The 22,856-nt window shown below is 37.6% G+C and overlaps 1 protein-coding gene across 1 annotated transcript in view; it reads right to left on the minus strand.

Moving 5' to 3' along the window:
* Positions 1-22,856, minus strand: part of BANK1 (B cell scaffold protein with ankyrin repeats 1) — a 136,407-nt gene that overhangs the window by 59,155 nt on the left and 54,396 nt on the right. The window contains exon 8 of the mRNA XM_085057929.1: positions 21,629-21,825. Within this exon, the coding sequence (XP_084914055.1) occupies positions 21,629-21,825 (197 nt within the window). The remainder of the gene's footprint in view (positions 1-21,628; positions 21,826-22,856) is intronic.

The following is a 22,856-nucleotide window of genomic DNA, read 5'->3' on the forward strand; positions in this document are numbered from 1 at the left end:
TGAAGGAAAGAAACTCCCTGCCAGCATCCATTTTCAGACTTCAGAGGAATGAAATCTGAAAATATCCAAAGCAGCTATGATGCTTCTTTCTGCCCCACCTTTTGTCTTCTGTATCTTCTGATTTCAGAGGATTTTTTTTCTGCTACAGCTGGGAGCTACTCAATCCTCTATGGGACTCAAGAGGTTAGACAGGAAATAAATACACTGTTTCATAAAACCCTGTGTGATGCATGCCTTAACCAAGCCAGCAACAGTTTGGTAAAGGCCTTCTACTTATGGCAGATTAGTGATAAGTGACCAATATCACACATAACCTTGTAGTGTAGCAACTTTCATTTGTACCTTGGTAGTTTTGAATCAATGTTCAAACAATTGTGCTGTACAGTAAAAGTGAACCTTACCATTGAGCTGCACTCTTACAACATCATATTAAAACCACTTTTGCTAAGAACTCTGACTGTGATGCTTTCTGCAATTTAATTCACCCATCTGTAACACCTCGATCCTCTCCTTCTACCCGCAGGCTTTATGGGAAGCACTGTTTTAGCACAGATATTTCTGTAAGGCACAACTGAAACTGGAGCAAGTATATTGCCTTAACCCTGGGGGCCATATCAGTTCCAGAGCTGAAAGGTCATCACAGCAGCATTAGTACAAGATGAACAAACAATACAGGGTACTTATATAATGAACTCTTATCTCTTCTGACCTTCAAATATGAACTCAGGCTGTACAGGCCTACCAAAAAAAGCCCTCCACAACACAACCGTTAAGTCACTGCCTTAAGTGAATGTTGTCTGTGATTCATATCCACCGAGTGAGGGGATGAGATCTCCTCCTTTGCATTGGGGGTACATTGCTTATGTTTCCCAGAAAAACCACATCATCTGTAAACTGGAAGATCACCTGCACACTCCTCAAGATCCTCAATGCATCATCTAGACTGAGTAGCTCACAAGTCCATGGCCAGAGGACACATAGGTAAACCTCTGCCTTGGTGTTTCCATGGATGCATGGCTTTGAACCTACACAGTACCTGATTCCAAACACCGGAGAATACTGAACTTCTCATCCCTATACTCCTGAGTCTAATGCTACCAAAGCAAGCTCTTTCAAGGAAAGAGATTATTTAGTCATCTTTTGATACCCTTGTAGTGAGAGGAAGTTAAGCGGAGTACAACTTCTCCCTCTCCAGCTCTGTACATGGCTGCTTACCGTACTGTAATACAGAGCAAAGATGATACAAGCTGACGCACTCAGCCACGTATGCAGAATATTTAGGATAAAATTATAGATATTTGTATATGAACAGGATCCAGTTTAATGAGATAAGTCATGAATAAAGAGCATGCAATCTGCACCTCAATACTCTGTTATATATGCATTAGAATTATGAAAGTTTTCTTTTCATGCTGCAATTTCTGCAGAGGTTGGAGGAAACTATTTCATTATTCAGATAACTTCTGACCCAGGTCAGGAACTTCCTCATCTCCAAATGAAAAATATCTTCAGCTAATGCTGAAAGATTCTGTTCTTTTACTTCTAAATATTGGAGAAATGTAAAAACTGCACTTCTTCGCTAAAACAATAAAAAGAAGAATGCAGAAAAGGGCAATCTTTTAGCTTGTCTGATGGAATGAAAAGAACTGTATTACTGGCATTAGTTCCACAATTAGGATCAAATTAATCAATGCCTGAGTTGCAAAAGACAGACAATTCAGTAAGTGATAACAATAAAATAAAAATTAAAATAATTACAGAGGGCTTGAAAATAGTTCTGTGATCAGCACTAAGGCTAAAAGGTAAAATGACAATGCTTTCTGGTCAGAAAAGTTTTAATATTTATTTTACCCTATTTTTCTATTATTTAAAAAATATAGAGGTTAGGGAAGTGATAAAAACAACAGATGACAGATGTCTTCTGCCACCTGTCAAATCAAATTACCTCTATGCTCTAAAATGTATTTCAGCCATGAATACTGAACTGCTGTCATACACATCTCTCGAACAAGCACGCTTGAGACATTCTGACAAAACCACTTCCCACATACACACACCATCTGAACATTCTTGGACCAGTTCAGACTGTGGTGCTAGAACTAAGATCACCAGTACTGTCAAATCTGGAAACACCTGCTTAGAAATAAGGAAGTAGGCCCTAATCAGGAAGAGTATTTTAAAAATGGCAAATACCTTTAAAATTAGAATATCCTCATGTTCTCTGAGATCTCCCCTATTCCTCACAAGTTCACCCTCATCTTTGCACTAGCTTTACTGAAGCCCTGCATTGTTCTGCTCACAGCTTAAGACAAATAAATAAATAAGAAAAAAGCACCAATGAACAAATATGCAACACCTGGGAGTAAAGTTTCTTAACTGGCAACTACTAAAGTATCCAGAGAAAGGCTACTTTGTTAAATGTTGTTATACAGTAGAGAGGGAAAAGAGGGCTTTATGGAGAAGACATGCCTCACTGTTTGCCTTGGTTGTAATCTCTTATGTGGGTGTAAATGAGAGTCACTACTAAAATCTGTCATGAAGATGCTGTAGCAAATAATGTTGGTGATTCCATAATGGGATATTTCACTCTGCAAAAGCCTTACTCTGCTTGCATCAAATTCTAGCTATTTCTGGTGTTGAAGCATTTTCTGCAACACTCACAGAGAAGAAAAATTAGAAAAATAGAAACCACAGAACACTTCATAAAGAACCACAGTAATTTTTTTCTTCCTAAATACTGTTGGGTTTGCTTTTTTTTCCCCAGAAATATATCTGTAGCAGGTTTGTATATTTAACATTTCAGCTCCCTTAAAAAGTATATTCTAAAGAGGAAGTTCTCTACTAATACATAGGCCTTTCTGGAAAAGCAAAAACTAATTCTTTGTAACTGAGAAATTTACTAAAGGTAGTCAGATCTCCTGCATACAATAGGCTAAAGTCAGACAAATTCCAGGAGTAAGGGAAATGAAATTAAAAGAAATATCCAAGGGATTAATTTGACGAATAATAAAGCATAAGGATAATACATTATCACCATCACTAATGTTAGAGCATATTACCAATGACTGGGCATAATATGGTGCTATATTAGTTAAAATTATTGTGGGTTAAGAACTAAAACCCAGTAATTCTCACCATTAGGCTAAAATCCAATAATTTGAATTTAAATTCACATCTGTCAAGCTTCTTTGTCTTTCAGCCTTCTCAGTTCTAACCCTTAACTGATGTAGCTATTTCCCCAAGCAATTGAATCAGAAACAACTAGTATGCATTCTTCTTATCATAAGATTCTGCAGCACCTCCTGTGTGATTTAGTTCCATTCCTAGTGCCAAGAGTCCTAATAGTCTCACAAGAAGAGTATGACTCATGTCTGTTTGTGAAATGAGTAACCCAGAACAGAGTGGGGAATCCCAAGCCCCAAATATGGATTAGCAGACATCTGATTAACCAAATTCAGACAGGCACTGGTCTCTAGATTGGATTAAAAATACACATACTAGCATGCAAAAATGGAGCCAGAAAGAGCCTTCTGTACAAGCCCCAGCAATTTTGATACTAGCAAATTCCATGATATTACTTTAAAATCCTCAGTAAACATGTGTATCAATCTAAGTTTCCAAACTGCTGCAGTATAAAAATCACAAATTCAATTATGCAATTTATCAGCATCAAAAGAGGGTGGTAAAAATTCCACTAGCCTACCTGCAGATACTCTAAAATTTCTCTCGATGTTTGAATGCTGGCTTTTTCCTGTGATCCCAGACAAGAAGGATGTTCTGAGTTCACAGTACAATATAAAGGAACCTGATTTGGACAGCTGTGCTCAGATCTATAGCAAACCATTCCTCCCATCACACTGATGCAGGAAAAGGACAGGGAGACTCCTCCCTCCACTGCTCCACTGGTAGGAGACATGGCAGATCCACAATATCAGAAATCAAAATCATAGTGCTCCTTGAAGTGAAACCTCCTTCCTTATCCTGCAGTTCCATCAGAGAGAGAGGGGCTCCTGCATCACTAACAAATCTTGAGCTCCTACTGCAGGAGTCCCTGCCAAACTTAATTTGTCTGTTTAGTATGAAATGTATAAATGATACAGCAACAGTTGCTGAAACAGCTGTGACTGAATCATCAGCTACAGTAAACACCATTTAGAAAGCCCCAGTCAAAACACCTCGGTAATACTGCAAGGATTCGGGAATTACAAACACAGAAATAGACTTGCACAATCTGCTGCTCTCTGCATCCTTCAAAATCATCCAGAGTAGAAAGAAAGGTGGGGCAAGACAGAAGAAGTGGTGGGGAGAGCAATTCCTTTCCTCTGCCTTACTTTTCCCCTCATAGGCAACTAGCTTGTAGAATTGCGATTGGAGTGGTAACTCTCCTCGAGCTCCTTATATGCAGTCTGACTTCTCAAACCCCCCTGCCATCTCACTGCATACTTGACAACACACCAGCCACTTCCTCCAGGTTTGTGAAGAACAGCCTGCAGTTTCTTATGAAAACAAGAGGCGAGGTAACATGTGCAAATCAATTTTGGACATGACTCAGAAGCCAAAAAAAGCACAAACCTTTCTCTACTGACTACATTTTATTTGCCACAGCAGTACAAAAACCAAGGAGGAGCCTTGTCATTCTGTTTCCACCAGATGCAAAATATAGCTTCCTGGACTAATTTTGTTTGAAAGTGCTTCCTTCTGATATTTTGTATTTAGACTGACACTTTTTCATCATCTAGATCTAGCTATTCTTTGCTTGTAGATGAAGACATGGCAAATTACAGAATATATAATGAATTGTCTAATTGTAAGCAAATAGATAATATAGCTCAGTTGTCACTGGAGTTACTCTGTTCCCACAATAAAGCTGTGAATTTTGTGACTGCTCACTTAACACAATTAAGCTATAAAATGTTTTCAAACTTTTACCGTAACACACAGTAGCAGCTTATTCTATAGGTCTTTAAACCACTTACATGTTCAAAGACTGTGGCAGGGAAAAGCACAAAGGGAAATTGCACGAGGCAAAACACGCCAAAAGAAACACGAAAGTCTATCTAGACTTCTTAAGTTCAAGACAAATTTTACTTCTGCAAAAACATTTTTTACTTCCTCAGTCCTTCCTAAGTCCACACTTAGAAGTTTGACACTTTTCATCTCTCTGAGCCCACCTGCACAAAAAGGTATCCTTTTTGAATATATTTGATCTGCAAACAGAGGCTTACATAAGTAATTTTAGGTGTATTCATCTCTACCTGTCCATCTCCAATCCACTTCTAGACTTACAGAAGAACTAAGATTTGGAAGCATCTAAAAAATACTGATTATCAAATGATGTCTTCCTGTCTGCCAGCTTTTAATACTGCAGATTTATCTACAGTGCTTAAAATTAATTTTCTATGTTGTCATGAAAGTGCTTGAGTTTTTTTAAAGGACATGTCCAGGGTACACACAGAGGAACACCTTGCACTGCTGCTACAACATGCTGGAGATAATTTCTTGAGGGTATTATGTTTATTCAGCTAAGTGAGGATATGAAATACAGAAGTTTAATTTGCAAGACCTGTATGTGGAACAGCTGCTGTTTACCTAGAGAGCAATTTATTTCACTCAGAAGATCAGTATGATTAAAAAAGTGCAGGTGTGTCTTCAACAAGGAAGAAGAATTTCTGGTAAGGAGGCTACTTTTTGCATGAACTTAAAAGAAAACAAGCTGGACCTGGATTTTAAATCTGAATTTAGCAGTCATTGTCTCCTTTGCTATGAAGTTGGTTAATCTTTCTAGTAGTTTTCTTGTAGAACACATTCATTCCTTGGAGAATGAATTCAGCTGCAAAATTTTTGACAACATCCACACAAGCATCCAAAATCAGAACAAAATGGTCTTATCCTGCTGTGTCCACCACTATTAACCTCAGAATCCTTCCTTTTTCTTTCCCCCCTCCCTTTTCTAGTCTAGATGCATTATTTTCCCAGAGCATTATCTGCTTGTCTCTCCACAGACATGGAGAGAAAGACAGACATGGCATATGTCACATAAACATCTTCCTTCTCTTCAGAAATAATGCTCTAACCTGCATTACCCTCCAGTTAGGTAACTACCTAGGTCAAGCACACTGAGTTGAAAAAACTGTCAGGTCTCTGTTTGTGATCTGAACATAAAATCCCTGCCAGCCTTAATATTCCTTGAAGTGTAGCAAACAAGCAGAAATATAGTTGTTCTCGTAGCAGATCACTGCAGCTTGCTATCACTGAAAATGTCAGGTGAAGCTTTGCTCCAACTTCTGCTCCAGCTTTTTGTTCTTTTCCTCTTTTTGTGTGCCAGTAACCAACACAAGCAGTACTGGACAGGGTAACCTGCCATTTCAAAAAGGCAGATTTGCTGTCTTTTTTCCAGACCCAGAAGCTGTTTTGGGTTACTTTCCAAGGGTATTATCAATTAGATGTACTGTGAACCCCGCAGAGGCATTAAGCGGAGTTACAAAGGAGAAGAGAGAGAGAAGTTGGGACTCATATCTCAAACTAAAAGTGACTCTTCTAATGTAAAGATGTAAAACATTTCTCTACGTGGAATAAGAACATCTAAGGCTGAAGAACAGCTCTCTTGTGTTCCAATTCCACCAGTCAGCCCTACTAAGTCAGAGAAAATTAACAACAGACTAAAATAGTGGTAGACCTTCTTAGCATATCCACGTCATACGTAATTAACACAACAGCATCTTATATAAACACCATAATTTTATTAGCATACATATTTTAGGTAGCGCTAACCAAAAAACTCACATACAGAAAAAATCTACATACACATATAACAAAATTTCCATACGTCTACTCCCTTTTTCTCAAACCTTAGAAAACACCTTCCTATTATTTCTGTATAGAAAATAGAATCTAACAGTCCCAAAGGTGTTCATCCTTTTTTTACTAAGTGTTGCACAACCCTGATCAAGAGAAAAATGAGCATAATTTTGACTGAGACAAGAAGTGACAAAGAAGAAATGACAGTGAAAGCACCTGAATTACCACATTTATTGAGGGCTTGGAACTATGGAGCAAAGTAACAACAAAATGCAGTAGTTGTGAATAAATTGATAAACTGAATGGATATTTAAAAAATCAAAACAATGGTTTACAATGAAAATAGCAACCAGGTCTAACAAAAAATAAAAAAATCAAAACCAAACAAACAAACACCAATAACAAAAAAGAGAAAAAAACAACAACAAAACAAAACAAAACAAAAAAAAACCACCAAAAAACCCAAAAAAAGAAACCCCACTCCACTACTTTGATAACTCTGTATTCCTCTGGGGGTTTGATTCTTTATCTATCAAGTTTCCTGGGACAGAATCATATACTTGCTCAGCCCAAAGAACATAAGCTCATAGGCAAATTGTAGCACTGTCACTTGCCAAAATGATAAATAACTGGGCAGATGCTCACAAATCAATCTCTATTCCATTTGCAGATGAAGTATCAGAAATCTTGGTGTGGGGAAGACAAAACAAACAAAACGATCCATTACCAGCCTAAATTTTACATACATAAGTTTTGTGAAGCAAATTGGTTGATATCATGGAAATCAGTGAGTATTACATTTCTGCAATGATTCTTCCTCCTCCCATGGGTCCTGGCACAGCTCATAGATTAATGTCACATCTACATTTTGCCTTCTGCTCAACACTGTCCTATCCTTTGCAAATAATCTTAGGACTATCACCTAATTACTCCTTTGCTTTCATTTTTTTACTTACTCCAGCCCTTTTTGTATAACAGGATTAGGAAAAGACATTTTCTTAAAAAGGACTGAAGAACTTTTCTGAAGGAGATTTGCTCCATTCCAAAGGCCTAGTGGCATCCATTGAACCTGTGATGGTTCAGAGGTCTAACACTCCATTTGCTGAAGAGTCTCAAAGACAGAATAAGTCTGCCAGAGTGCAAAGCACAGTACAAGACTAAGCTAAAACAGAGGTTGGTTTAAGGATGCCTGACAATTTTTTTTTTATCAGCTTCAGTGCATGAAGTTAAAGTAATTGTAAAAAGACAGAGGAAGAGAACTGATAAAAAATAAAACAAGTGTCTTCAAGAGTCAGTCTGAGGAAACATCCAGCTTTTTCACATAATTGGGTTCTCAACAAAATATGTTACCCGGAATTATATCTATTAAATGTTTCTCCCAGAACTTAAAGCCTCTCCAGAGAAACATTACATCTCAGACTAACCCACCTCACTTGGCAATAATGTCTAATCATCATGCACAGATTGAAAAAGGGGAAGAGGATGCACCATCATAAAAGAGACACAGAATTTTGTGTTCCTGCAAACACTGCCGAAAAGCTGCACATCACTGTTACTATTTTGAGTATTGTTGGTATTGTCTTTTTTTGGGTAGAAGAAAGTTCTTGTTTATGATGTTAAAACAATCACAATCCTAATGTTACAGGGAAGACCTGAAATGAAATGGCACCTCACTCTAATCAGCAGCATATAAAAAATGTGACTATAATTAGAAATAGATTAAAATCACAAACAGAATCTGACTTTTTTGCTCCAGGTATGTTAGATCCTCATGACTCTGCCCTGTTTCAGAGATTAGCTGAGATGGGAGTGAGAGAGGCAGATCCAGACTCAGAGGCTTGCAAATACCAGGGAGGCTGAGATTCTGCAGGTCCATTACTTATGAACTAATGGCCTCATAGGCACTGCTCTGACATTCCATCCTCTCATGAGCTACAGATGGCACAAATGTGGAATAACATATGTAAAAATTGTGATTCAAGTAATTTGTCTCTATCCTTCTTCTGTACCCAGGCATAATGTGTGATTTTAATGTGTCAGGGGCAACAATTTTGTTGGCATTTTTGAACTTAGATTTCCAGCCATTTTTACAGATCATTCAAGGTGATGGGATCAGAGGGAGTTTAATCTGTCTAATTTGTGTATTAACCAAATAAACTTCAAACTTTAATCTGAAAAAAATTAGCATGCTCTGAGCATGCAATGCTTAGAAGAGGCAGAAGCTGGGCTAAAACTTTAGTGTACAGTTCAGCAACTAACCATTGATGTACACGATGACAAATACTGGCAGATTTTAGTAATGTGAGATAATTTGAGTTGTTATTCATAATACCACATTTTTATGCAAAAAGTTTCATGTATCTGAGCTCTAGGCAAGATCACCATGTACTTTTACATACAAGCTCCACTGATATGAGAATATTACAACTAAAGCAACACTTGAAAGATAAAATGAAGAACATCTTTAAAATTACAAAGTGTTTTGCTAAAAACAGAATTGCAAATGTTATGAGCCAAAGACTAAAACAACTTTGTTAAAGCACACTACTGACACCAATTTAGATATAGGGATGTTCATAATATTTCCTCTCAATCCTGAGAACAAAAATTGACGACATCAATAACCATGGAAATATTTACTCTCCAACTCACTCAGGGGCCATTCTAAGCCACATTTTTATCCTATATACTATTATGTTATGAGCTTGGTGTAGTGCCAATAGAACCAATAACACTGATAAGACTATTACAATAATTTGTGTGCCAATCTAACACAAAACTTCCTCCAATCAGAAAGAGCTGTGGATTAATCTACAGTTACTATATAAACAAATAAACAGAATTCAAATACTATTTTAATGTTTACTGAATTATAATGAACACAATAAAATTTCCCAACTATTAAGTATTAGAAATGGAAATATCTGTAACTCGAGAAATATAAAAGAAAGGTCAAATTACAATCTGAATAGCAAAAATTACTCACAAGCTTATCAAGGCTATGATGAATTCAAGTCTCACAAAATATGAGAAAAAATGTTTGAAACAAGAATCACTAAGCTAGCTTTCTTGGCAATTAAATCTCTTGCAATCAATTTATTAACTAAAGAAGCTAGGAGAATTGGAATAGGCCATGTGATTCCTTGTGAATCTCAGAATGGTTTGGGTTGAAAAGGACTTCAAAGACCATCAAGTTCCAACCTGCCTGTCCTGGGCAGGGACACCTCCCATTAGACCAAGTTTCTCAAAAACTCCTCCACCCTGCCTTTGAGCACTTCCAGGGATTCCACAACGTCTCTGCCAAACAACTGCTCCATTGCCTCACCACCCTCACTGAAGGGCATTTCTGACAACTTACAGGGTTTAATACAGAACCAAATAGATTTCTGTAGTCTGTTAATATACAGCTACTTCTTAATACCAGTTTTCCCTAGCCTTTTAGGAATGAAAATAATGAATAGCAGCACACAGATTTTTAAACCTCTATCAAATTTCAAGGCCTTTCACTCTTGTAGACATAAATATAGGCAATTTTCATATACTATTAAGGGAAATATGTTATGCAGCAAAAACCAAGATTTGATATATCCAGTCACTAGTTTATCTATATTTGCTGTGAGAGCTACTGAAAGATCTTTTGAAGCTCTTTCAAGGAGACTATAATACACATATAAAATACATGATTCTTCCTTGCACCCCAGCAATATAAACAAACCTGTGTTGACTTTTCTCTTGGTATTGAGAATATCTAGAGATTGTATTTTCTAGGTATAAGAATTGGGATCTCTATTTATAATTATTAATAAAATAGAATTATTTATAATTATTAATAAAAATATTAACAATTAATTATTTCACTTGACCTGGCTATATTTTTATGTACATGAAAAGTATTAGCTGTGCCATGCAGTTCATTCAATACAAGTATAAATCATCTCTGCCTTCCCTACCATTTTTCAGTACCTAAATTCTGCTTTTGCATCCTTTACGATTTGACTCTCAACAGTACAGAAGTTTCCAGTCTCATTCCATTAAAAAAGAGGAGAATTCCCACTTATGTAGCAGAAAAACTTATTACAATAGTATCTGGAAAACTACAACCTTTGTTGCTTTGTCCTATTACCATTATTATGATCCACAAACCCTCCATGGGGTGGGTTTGAAGATCACAAGGTTCACATTCTTCAAAACCAATACATATTTTTTAAATTTTTCTTCAAAAACTGACTGCCACATATGGCGCTCAGACCACAAATCCATAACTAGCCTTCCCTTGAATCCTCACAAACTTCTAATAAAACAGCAAACAATAAAGCCTTTTACAATCCACCTCACTGAACACAGGATTTTCAAAAGCATATTAATCTTTTAAAATTATTGAAATTCTGACAAATACTTCTCATTTGCTTAGTACAGTGGCATTTATTTTTGCTAGTGGCTTTGTTACTTATGTGCCATGAACCAAGTTTTGACTACATGCTTATGGAAACAAGGTGCCACATAGTATGACTTAGTTTGGTACTCACAGTCGTAACTCAGAACTCCAGATACTTTAGTGATCACTTTTAGCATCTCCATCTCTACTTAGATCACCATACCTTATTCCAAAATATATTTTCAGCCACAGTGATCTTCAGCTGCTAGTGGAAATGCTAAATTAAAGTAATTACATAAGAACAAATTCTCAATTCAAAGTAAGTGCAAAACCTTTTATGTTCTGATCCAAATATTTTCACTTTTTCCCCCCCCCTCTGCTGTGGTAGATAGTTTTAACTTCCATCTCTTACAAAGGTATGGTTTTGTTCATTTACACCCTGGATACATTATTTCTGTGAAATGGATGTTTCTGATCAGCAGCAGACCACTAGCTTTGCATTTTTCCAAGGTTACAGCCTCTGCTCATGCACTTCTACCATCCACTATTTTTGCTGGCATCTACTGCTTGCAGATATAGGGTGAACCACTGTTAAAAGCTTACCCAGTAGTTTACCACCTTTCTGGAGATTTTCAGCTCCAGGAAGTCTTTTTACTACTCCTCCTAGTAAAGTTCTGCTTGAACAAAGTGCTGCGTTTGTCTTCCAGAACTGCACATTATTTGTTTTTCAGTAGTGATTCACAGTCAAGTGGTCTGAAAGAAGTCTGTTTCACCAAGTGCCCCAGCTCTAAACATGGACATGGTATTTAATGAAACACAACACAATGCAGTTCTAATGTACTGCAGATGCAAACTTGCTTCTTTGTTGTTTTATTAACAAAAAAACTAGTAAGAAATATAATCTTTCTCCTCTCTCCATTACATGGGTGCATTTAATATTCACAAAAGAAAAAGAAGTTGAACATAAACCCCCTACTCTTTAATTAATAATCTAGAAAAAATGACTTGAACATCACTAATGAGCTCAAATAATGATTGTTTTCAAAATTCTGAAATTATGTGTTCTCAATTTTCGAGAAAGGTTTTTTTCTTGTTCTGTATGTGCATGATTAACTCAGGCTTGCACCTGGGTCTGTCTTGTTTGACTGTTAAGAAGAGAAGAAAGAATTCTAGAAAAATCACTAGTTTTTACAGTTAAAACTTAACTGATTGTGTTGTCAGTGACGACGGGTATTCCTAGGACACGATGGCCAGAACTGACTGCAGATCTATATACCAGTACTAGGTTCTGTCACTTTTAAACCTCTTCTCCTTGCAACACAAGACTTTAATTAATTTGGAAAGCACCTTGCAGTCATAGAAAGTCTCCATGGAAACTTTTGTTCAATCCTTTGACCCATTAAAGTAAGACAGTACATGCTATCAACTGGCAGCATTTTTTAAAAAACCATCTCATTAAAAAAGATCCCTGAAGGTTTGACTGAGTGATCCAATTAGGAATCACTATTATTTCCAATGTGGCACAGATGCTGATTTCTGTTTTCCCCAGTAGCCCAAGGGGAACTTGCTAGTGAATTCCATATGGCAGAAGCCATCTCTGCCTACTTTTATTCTTGGCCTCCTTAGAAAGTTGTATTTATTAACAGCAGATGAACTCAGCTGGAACTCAGAAGGGCACAGGTGGCACAATGTGGATCCTAAGCAGCTCTCTAATATTTCAAGGACAGTTCCCTGGTCACATCCCAAGGCTATACAGGAGCAGCAAAATAATCTGAAATCTCAGGAGCAGCTAAAATCAAGCCAAAGTGGCTCTGAAGTTTGGCATCATCAGAGAGTGCCTCAGATCCAGCTATGTGCCTCATACTCACAGTAAGAGCTGTGAGGAGCCTTTAACAATTGCCCAAGAACAACTCCCAAACTTCTGACATGTGAAGATGAAGATTCTGGCATGTGGCTCGTGGAGTTGAGGAGTTCTGCCCATGTCTGCTACATACACAGCATAAATTTCAACTAATGACTGTGATGATTATTAAACACATATTATAAAGCAATCTATAAGCAGTCACATTGGCTTTTCTTTCCACAAAAGCAGACATCTGTATGTCAACTGCTTCATGTTCTTTTGAGTTTGCTAGAGTGTGGGAACTCAGAAAACATTTTTAAGCTCTCATTCAACAGAAGAAATGAAAAATACTTAGACACCCTATAGTTCTAGCAATGAAATACTGAATCATTTATTGTAAAACAAATGGGGGCAGAAAGAATCGAAGCCAAAATAAAGAGTGTGCCTTCTGTGCAGGGTCCTCAGACAGCATTATAAATTAAGACCTTGGAGGGCTGTGTTAAGCAGAACTAACACTATGCAGGGCAGAAATTCTTCAGTAGATTCCATATAATGGGCTTGGTAACCTTGTAGCCTTTCCCTAATGGTCATTCTATTGATGCAGACCCCTAAGACAATTTTCTAACTAAGCAATAAATTACAGCTGTCGTAAAGGCTGGTAAGTCACTATTAGATTTGTGCAGATCTGTGAAACTTCAGATTGCTAAGGACTCAGCAAGCCTCTTACCTACCTTTAGTCATTAATTCTTGCTTCTTGCTCCTCCACATAGTTTTTCTTAGGGCTCTGAGATCAAAATGCTTCCCTCAGACCTCACAATGTCACTCAAAATCTAGGTGGTTTTGGCTCACAGATTATATTTACCACAAAAATTTTAACAGCTCCTTATCTCTTCTACTTTTCCTTCATTTTCCTTCATTTTCCCCCATGAAGCTGAAAGACACTTATTAGTGTTTTTTCTCTGTGGTGGTCTTTTTTTTTTCTTTTATTCTGGTTTTTTTCCTTCTGAGGGGCTGGAGAAAGGCACTGTTGATACACTTTCTTCGTGCTCAACAACTTGTAAGATATGACAGATGTTTGATTCCTCACAGATCACTGGGAGGCAGCCAAAGGGCATATTCAAGATAATCAGGCTGACAGCACATTCTATGTAAAGGTAAACCTGCTTCTTGACAGCTACACATATACCTTCAAATTGCTTCAGCTAGCAAGGCGAGGCCTAAAACTTGCTTCTAGACATTCCATTGGAATGCCTCAGCAATCCTTCCTTCGGCAGTAAACTGGCTAGCAGACAACTTTATATAATTTCACTTTTTTCTTGGCATTGTATGGCCTTCTGAGATGTCTGTGTTTGAGGAAGAAGACCTCCTCATCCATAAACAGAGTTACTGAAACTGTCAGTGCAGGAAGGTTGACTGTAAGGTACAAGGAACAATTGTGAAAATGCACAACTGTGGGGTACTCCCTCCTTGGGGAAATTTCTTCCTTAACTTCATGCAACTGGTTTGTAACTTGGGTAGAGGACTCGTGCCTTCATGATGAAAACACACTACATAATGACTAAAAGTTCTCAATATCCACAAAAATCTCTAGCCTTTTGCAAGCTTCCTATGCTTACAGCTTCAGCAGTTTCTTAACAAGCTGAATAGAAAAATGACACCTTATGCCCAACAGTATTTCATGTCCAATTTGTTCCCTTTCCATGAGAGAGGTTAGGCAGAAGCAGCTCATTTTCTCTGAAAACAGTCAGTATTCTACTTATCATTACCATATACCCTCTAACACATCCTCAAGCTACTGCAGAATCTTTATCTACCTCAGCTAATCATTTCCACAATTATTTGTAGATGCAGAGGCCAGATTTGACATAGACATGCCATTGATTTCTACAATGTAACACGTTCACTTATTTTCTCTCTCCTATAAAGTACTGTATTTGCATTTTTCATTAATATAAACAGCTTAGACTTATTTTTCAAAGGTTCAAACGAATTCAGAGCTTAATAATGTAGATGAATGATAAGAATGGTTCTTTTCAGCCTACATTGTACTTCTGAAAAACAAGACACTCCCCATCCCACCTTCCCAAATGGTCCCTTAGCCAAGTATCTTTGCTGACATCACCCTGTCAACAAACAGCCAGAAGAACCTGCGAAAATCCATATTTCAGCTTTTACAATCCTAAATATAGTTAAGAACAGAGGTATCATCACAGAATCCGTTTTCATTTTCCTTACTTCTAATTCACAAGCATTTTGCATGAAATTCCATTAGCATTCAAGTTTCCATTAAGAATTGTAAAAGCTTTTAGAAATATTGAATTGCAAATAACCGACTTCCACTGTGTCACTGCTATAGTTACAGAATATCAAAAGATACGACGAAATACCACACAATTCTTTGGAAAAAACATTCTCCTTAATTCTAAATTACATACAAATTTCAATAGGCATCTTATACAAAAGTAAGGTTTCCGAATCTGCAGCTCCATTTATCATTCTTTTTGCAAGAAGGTTGCACTCAATTGCATAGTTATTGACAGGAGATGTAATCACAGTTAAGGTGCAAGGTTCTAGCCTGAATAAAAGTCAATACAGAAACTTTAAAAATGTGTGTAGTGTAATGGCTGGTTTTACAAAAATGAAAAATCTAGCCTTTCCTTCTTGAAGGCCAAAATTTTCCATGCTCAGTCTGTACCTTATCTCTTCACTAAAGCATAAACTGCCTGACCTCAAAAGGCAGTATATGCTAGCCAGTTGTTATTACAGGGAGCACATCCCTCTGAGAACACATGAAAAAGAAAAGGAAAATCTTGTCACCTGGTAAAATAAATTCCCCAAACCAAATCTTAAACATAAACCACAAAGACCTGATAATGGAAGGCCTCTCTTTAAGAACTTGATTCATGAATATCCAATCACTAAAGAGTATCAAAGAATACAGTCAGTCACTTATTTATTTCAGCTAGGTAACTTCCAGTGTACCAAAGAATGCATGCAATTGACATTTCTGAGCACTAAAATATTGTGGCAAGAACTAGATCCCAGCTGGTTTCACCAAAGACTCCCTGGTGGATTAGAAAGAATTTCAGAAACCAAACTAATCATCATCTCTGTCATCTACTTTACCAGATATTTGAAAGTAATGAGCTATGGGCCAGTGCAATACTGCAATAGCATTTAAAGTAATTAAAGAAATATTGACAGTGATCAGGTTAATTTAAAATTCTTTAAGATTCTTCATCTTTCTACATGTGATCCTTCCCTGGCAGAAAATTAATAGCTCAGGAAGATGATGCAACCAGATGTAAAAACCTGTTTCTTGCTGAGGAGCTCTGCCACGTTTTATAGCTTTTTACAGAAACACAAAGCTAAACATAAATGGAAGAATAATATTTCTGTGTTCAGAAAATGCAGATTCCTGATGAGCTTCCAGAACTCCCTAGCAAATTATAAGAATCCTTGCTGACAGGATTCCTGCAATCTAAAGGTTTACTGTCATTTGGCAATAGTAGCTACAAAGACAAGTAACATTCCTTTCACATAAAACAACTGAGACAAAAAGTACCCTCAATTTCCACAATATCCTGTTTTCGTAGACTTTTCTATTTCATCAAGTTGAAGATACTTCAAGAGATTCTGTATTCTGGTTCAGCCATGCACTTCAAAGTAAGAGATGAGAGGGGAGAGGTGTACAATGATGAATTACTTCTCAACCTATATTTCTGCCCATCCTTTAAGTTTGCTGTGATTTATAAAAATATAGCTTGGCATTTCAGGAAGAAAAATTTCTTTCCTCCCTTCTTCCCTCCCCTGCTATCTAAAACATGTATCTTCCATAAAACAGGCTCTGAGTGAAAATTATGACCAGCTGTAAGACTGTGTTTCTTTCTGCTACTGAGAGAACTTCTAATAGCAGTGAACTTGGTAACTGTGGATCTAGACTCTGCAGGATGTACTTCAAAAGAGTTAGAAAGAATTGCTGTAATTCTCTCTTCTGGAAAGAAACCAACCTTCTTCTGAACAGCCATGCAGGGCAATCTCAATCTACGCAATTCTAAAAGGATTTCCACCAGTATGTACAGAATTAAATACCTATTATATTTTCAATAGGTGCCTAAGGGATGCCTGAAGCAGGCAGACAGAAAACTATGTTAAACAAGAAATCCAGACAGAGTTTTGCTAGTGGCAGAGGAAGAAGATTCTTCTATCAGTCTCCTGCTCTGCTGCAGAGTGTTACAGGCCTGGCTACTGGACAAGTTTAAAAAAGTTCAATTAACCTGCATTTTCTGCCTTAGACTTCTGGTAACTAATTCTGAAATGTCGGAATGCATTTTAAAAATAAAAATTAATTTGTGCTGTCTCAAACGTTTGGTGACAACATTAATGACTGTTCCAATTTTTATATTTAAGTAACATTTATACCACCCCTAGGAATCTGCGTTAAAGGCCAAAGCCAGCAATCAGAAGGTATTTGCATTAACCAAACAATAGAACACTTTATGAATTATGGTTTTTTGTCTAGAACCTGTGATGTATACTACAGTGGTACACAGTAATCTTCCTGACTATGAGACATATAGCTACACAGCTCCTATAAAAAAAAGGGAGAAAATAGAAACCCAAAGTGCTGGAACAAAGAATTATGACCATGCAAAAGCACAAATGCCTAAACTGGCTACCAGTGTGACCTCCAATTTTAAATTGTCAGGTCACAAATTGAATATATTCACCTAGGTGAGAGATTTCTAAGCATTATTTTTGAAGTCTTCCTTTGTGTGCTGGGTAAGAATATAATTTAAGTGATTTCTTTATCATCTGGAGGTAGAATTTTTACGTAGACTTAGCCACAGCTGGTGGCAAGAAGAACAAGCTTGTGTCAAAGCAGCTTTCAGGGACAGAGCATATAGAGAAGGTAAACATCTGAAATAAGAGTTCTGATATCCCAGAAAACTACGTGACTTAACAAGGTACTACCTGTCCTGGGTACTATAACAGCTGACTGCAGATATGTTTTGACCTGTGGCTAATGGAAAGCATTTCTTACTGGCATTTGAGCCATCAGCTGGATCAATGGAGCCTCAAAAGGCTCAGATACACTGAGACAAGGATTCCTGCCACTAGTCCTACTAAATATCTCCTACTAGTTTTAAATTGACACACTTGATTCAAGCAATTTGGCCTAAAAGCAATTGTGGAAAACATTCAGATACTTGAAGGTATGGAGGAATAAAAATCAGAAGACTAACAATTCAGAATGTTGTCGCAGAATGTTAAGTGATATCCCTCTTTTATGCTACAGAAGAGGGAATTACTTTGTCTAAACTATAATGAAACATGCAGAAATTAGAAATGAACGCCCTTTGAGGTGGCTTTGTGCTAAAATGCAAAAAATAAAATTAGCTTGATAAACTACTGGCACATTTGAAACTAAGTTTCATTATAATCCCCACTAAAGACTCTTTTAGGGACAGTTTCCCCAATTTACTACCTTTAATACAAATCATTCAAGTATCGTAGTGTTCCCTCTCCAGAGAAGACATTTTCAAGGAGTGTTTGAAATGCAGGATTTCTGACAGAGAAGGCAGACACTACCACTGGTGGAAGCACAGATATATACAGGATGCTAATAGGTGTGAGGTTTTAGTATTTAATGACCCTGCCAGAAAAATCTCTTCCCTCCACATTCCTATGGCTAAGAAGCATGCCTCATGATGTGGGATCCTTCCCTTGTGCGTTGCTTTGACACATCAGGAGCTCAGCTCCCAGCATACCCACCAGGCACTCCAGATCTGTCTTCTGTGGCTGTAACACTCCCCACATCAACACTGTCAGTGTCCAGCCTCAGAAAAGAGGTATTCCTTTTCAACAAGGACAGGGAGCTTGTGCCATTCAGATGTGCAAGCCAGCGTGCAAGCCAGCCAGCTCCTAGGGCTCACTTTTGCCAACAGAGCCCTGAGCATCTTTCCACTAAGCCTGCTGGGCAGAGGGGCTGAAGTGCCTTACCAGGAATGCTGCAGCAAGCAAAAGCCCTGAGCTCTGATCTGCTCAGCTGACACCAAAAAAGGGCTGTACAGCCCTGAGCAGCCCCCTGGGCTTGAGGGCAGAAACAGTAGCTGAGTTGTTGCCACTTCATCTTTTGATGCGCTCTCTCTCTCTAATCATCTCAGGGAATTCTTACTCCCCTAGGAATTCTCCAGCCCAAAATGACACTTCTGGGTTTTTCAGGTCTTTCTCCAGCAAAGACATTTTGCAAGATACAAATCAAATGTATGTTTTAGTGCATTCATTCTTCTGGAACCCTACTGCTCTTTAAGATAGAAGCAATGAATTACTGTGTTTGTGTAGTTTGGGGCTATTCCTTAAAAAAACAGCCAAACACAAGTAACACTTTAAAACAGTGAGAGGTATGCCAAGTACAAAAGTACTTCTATTGTAATAATAAGCAATTTCAATACTACAGCTGTAATGGGAAGTTCCAGGAACAAACTAAATTCTTCTTGGCTCAGGGCCATGCAAATATTTCTTTTCCACATTCCCATCAATTACAAAAGTACCGTAAGTGTTTTTGTGCTTAAGTGCACTATTACAGGGGACACAAATAAGCCATTTTTCTTCCAGTAGTTGGAGCTAACATTTCTATAATATCATATTACACATTTGGCAGACCTAAAGCATGCTCAGATTTTTACTTGTGTTGCTTCAGTAAGCCACACCATTTGAACGAACTGAAAACAGGTAGTACAATTGCATACCCTAACCAGACTACAAACATTTACAGTGCTCATAGAGTAGCTTTTACTTCAGTACTGGTGTAAGTATTCACACCTGGGAAAGCAGAGAACAATTACTGTTAACTGTTTACAGGCAAACAGTAGCAGGTATGTACCATGAAGTAAGTGTTTTAATGAAAAATTACCTTGTAGACCTCAGTTGCCATTTTAAATATGTCTTAATATTTAAATATTAAAATATGACAAATTTATACTTAAACTTCACTAGAACAATTAATCATCTTACTAATAAATAAAACTAACCAGAGGTATGCACACACTTTACATGCTTTTTAGAGTTACATATATCACCCTCATAAGCACTGCCTTCCATCACTGACAGAGTCTCTTAAAATATAAAAAGACTGTAGAAGTGCAATTTACTCACTCACTGTGTATGAGCTGAGTTTGCATGTACCACGTGTGCTTATGTCTGCCCTTGCAAAAGCCCCAAACCACAGAGCATGAGTTCATTAGGATAAAAAACAAAATGACCCATTTTCTGAAGCTCCCATTTCCATGTGGAGTGCACAACAAAGACATATCAGCAGCTGTGTTTCTACAACATTAGTGTAAAAAATAAATGTCCTATGGAATTAATAATTATCATTAAACATGAAAAATTATCAAACGCAAAAACCATGTTTCCAACATGGTTTTTCAATTAAGTTTCAACCCTTCAGCTCATATGACCACGTTAGAAAAGAAATCAAGGTATTCACCAGGAGGTAGGTATCACCTTATTCATATTCTGCCTGTTCTCACCCATCTTTTACGCACAGCTTTACTGGGAGTTATCTGACCATACAAAGACAGCAGCTAGCCAGATACACAGGTTAGGAGGTTAGGAAATACAGTTCCATTCTCTTCAAGCCAAACTGGTAAATTCCAAGAACTGAAAAGCCTGACCTTACACATCAAACTGCTACTGGCAGGAGTTTCTGACCAGCGCAAGGATGAGTGTGAGACAACTGCAGCACTTAGAAATTGTTAAATGGAAAATTACTAACAAAGTGATCCCGGAAGACAGCACAGTTTGTGGACAACTTTATGCTGGATGGTAAAGAGGATCATATTTTCTTCAGTTACATTTGATCTAAACTACAGCGTCAAAAGCTGTAGAATTATCGTATCTGCACATGCTACACTTAGCACAAAAAGAGTTAAAATAGGTTAAAGCTCACAGATGTTACTATAGTATCTTGCTCTTTTACTGCAATTAGGTTAGGTTTTATTTGCTATAATTTGCATGGTAGAACTATGCAAAGACCCTTATTTTACTATAACCTTTCATGTGGAAAGGCAACTATTGCCCCAAACCCCTCCTGCACACCCAGCTGAAGAAAGATTTATTGCATCCAAGGGTGATAAAATTTACCCTTCCTTCACAGTGGCATGAACAGCCAAGGCAGGGAAACAACTCTTTTTTGAATGGTGAAGGATGGCAATACTAAGACAGTTCATAGTCCCTTTTAAAGGAACCTTTAAAGAAGTCTTTATCTCCTACTCTAGACAGCTGGTCTAGACTACTTACAATATAACTATTGTTTGGGTGCTAAAAGCACCAATCCAACCAGCTAAGTTACTTCTGGCTCACTGTTCTCCTTTCCATTACATGCCTAAAATTCAAGCAGCGCAAAAGCTCTGATTTCCATTATAACAATACACAAAGAAAGTGGCTGTACCCCATTTTGACCCCTGTACTTGACAGGAGTAGAACAGTATTTTCAGACGGAAGGACTACAACTATTAATCTTTACAAGAAGTGATAAGTGGGATCTCAGTAGTGCAACACCATAGCTCCCTGGTTGTAGATGACAAGAGGAAAGCATATGGACTTACTGACAATTCTTTGATTAATTTTCTTAGCTCCTTGTGCCCATGCTTCTTTGCGATGCTTTCTGGATCATCTCCATATTTATTCGTTATTTTGCAAGCCCGTGTTGCCTCAGGACAATTGAGTAGAAATGCTGCAAGGTTCTTTAACCCAAATCTGGCTGCACAGTGAAGTAGGGTGGGAAATTCTTCCAAATGGCCATCTGTATAATAGAAACGAAGTCTTAATAAACAGAAGTTTTGCTCTTATAGAACACCTTCTTCTATAAAAGTCCTTTGAATATTAGTGCAACGGCATCACAGTTATCAAGCTGCCAATATTGAACTAACACCCAAAGAATTGTTTTTCCAGCTAACAGTTTTACAGTTCCTATACACATATCAATAAAGAAGCCTTTGGTGTAAGTATGAAATCCCATTTTTTCCTGACAGAGGGATTTTAAAGCACTTTAGTTCTATTGCGAAATAGGATTTCTTGCAAAGGGAAGAAAATTCTACAGCCAAGATATGCTGTTGCTTAGGTGGCATATATTTGAGCAGGATGCTTTTACAGGTTTATGATGCTATGTTTTGATATTAAAAACCATTTCTGAAAATTCACATGACTACCAGAGACATGGAAAAATTTGCTTATCCCTGTAATGAAAAATCAGAGAATTTAAAGACGAATGGATTAGATAATAGTTTTCAGGATTTACCTGAAATAACATGGTATTAATTTCTATCACAAACTACTTTTACATCGGACAAGTCGATAAACAGTCAGTTTATAACTTCAGAACGTTCTTGTACGAGTGACCACAAGTTACATACAACAGCAAACAAACAACAAAGAAAGAGTTCAGGCAGAAACAATACTTCTATCTGCCTTCATACTCTACTTTCTGATCACTGGTGGTTTGCTCTGTACCGATTTATGTATAAATCAGCATGTAGTGTATCTCTTCTCCAAGCATGCATCCAGCCTGCACCAGGCACTATCGACTATCGAAAGGCACTGAGGGTCTTTCCTAGCCAGTGCACAAGGGAGTCCTTCCCCTCGTTCGCTTTGAGTCTGGCTCCTGCTAGGTTCAACTGACAGTCCCTAATTCATCTTATTCTCCATCCCTGTCTGCTCTCTATGCACTTCTAGAGATTTACTCATTCCCAGAATTTCTTGAAGAGCTCCAGCCTAGTTAATTGGGCCCTATAGAGAACCAGCTCCACCACACACACTGCTCTCCCCTCAACCTTT

Source organism: Lichenostomus cassidix, chromosome 4, assembly GCF_008360975.1.
Source record: "Lichenostomus cassidix isolate B80296 chromosome 4, HeHo_3.0, whole genome shotgun sequence".
Lineage (NCBI taxonomy): Eukaryota > Metazoa > Chordata > Aves > Passeriformes > Meliphagidae > Lichenostomus > Lichenostomus cassidix.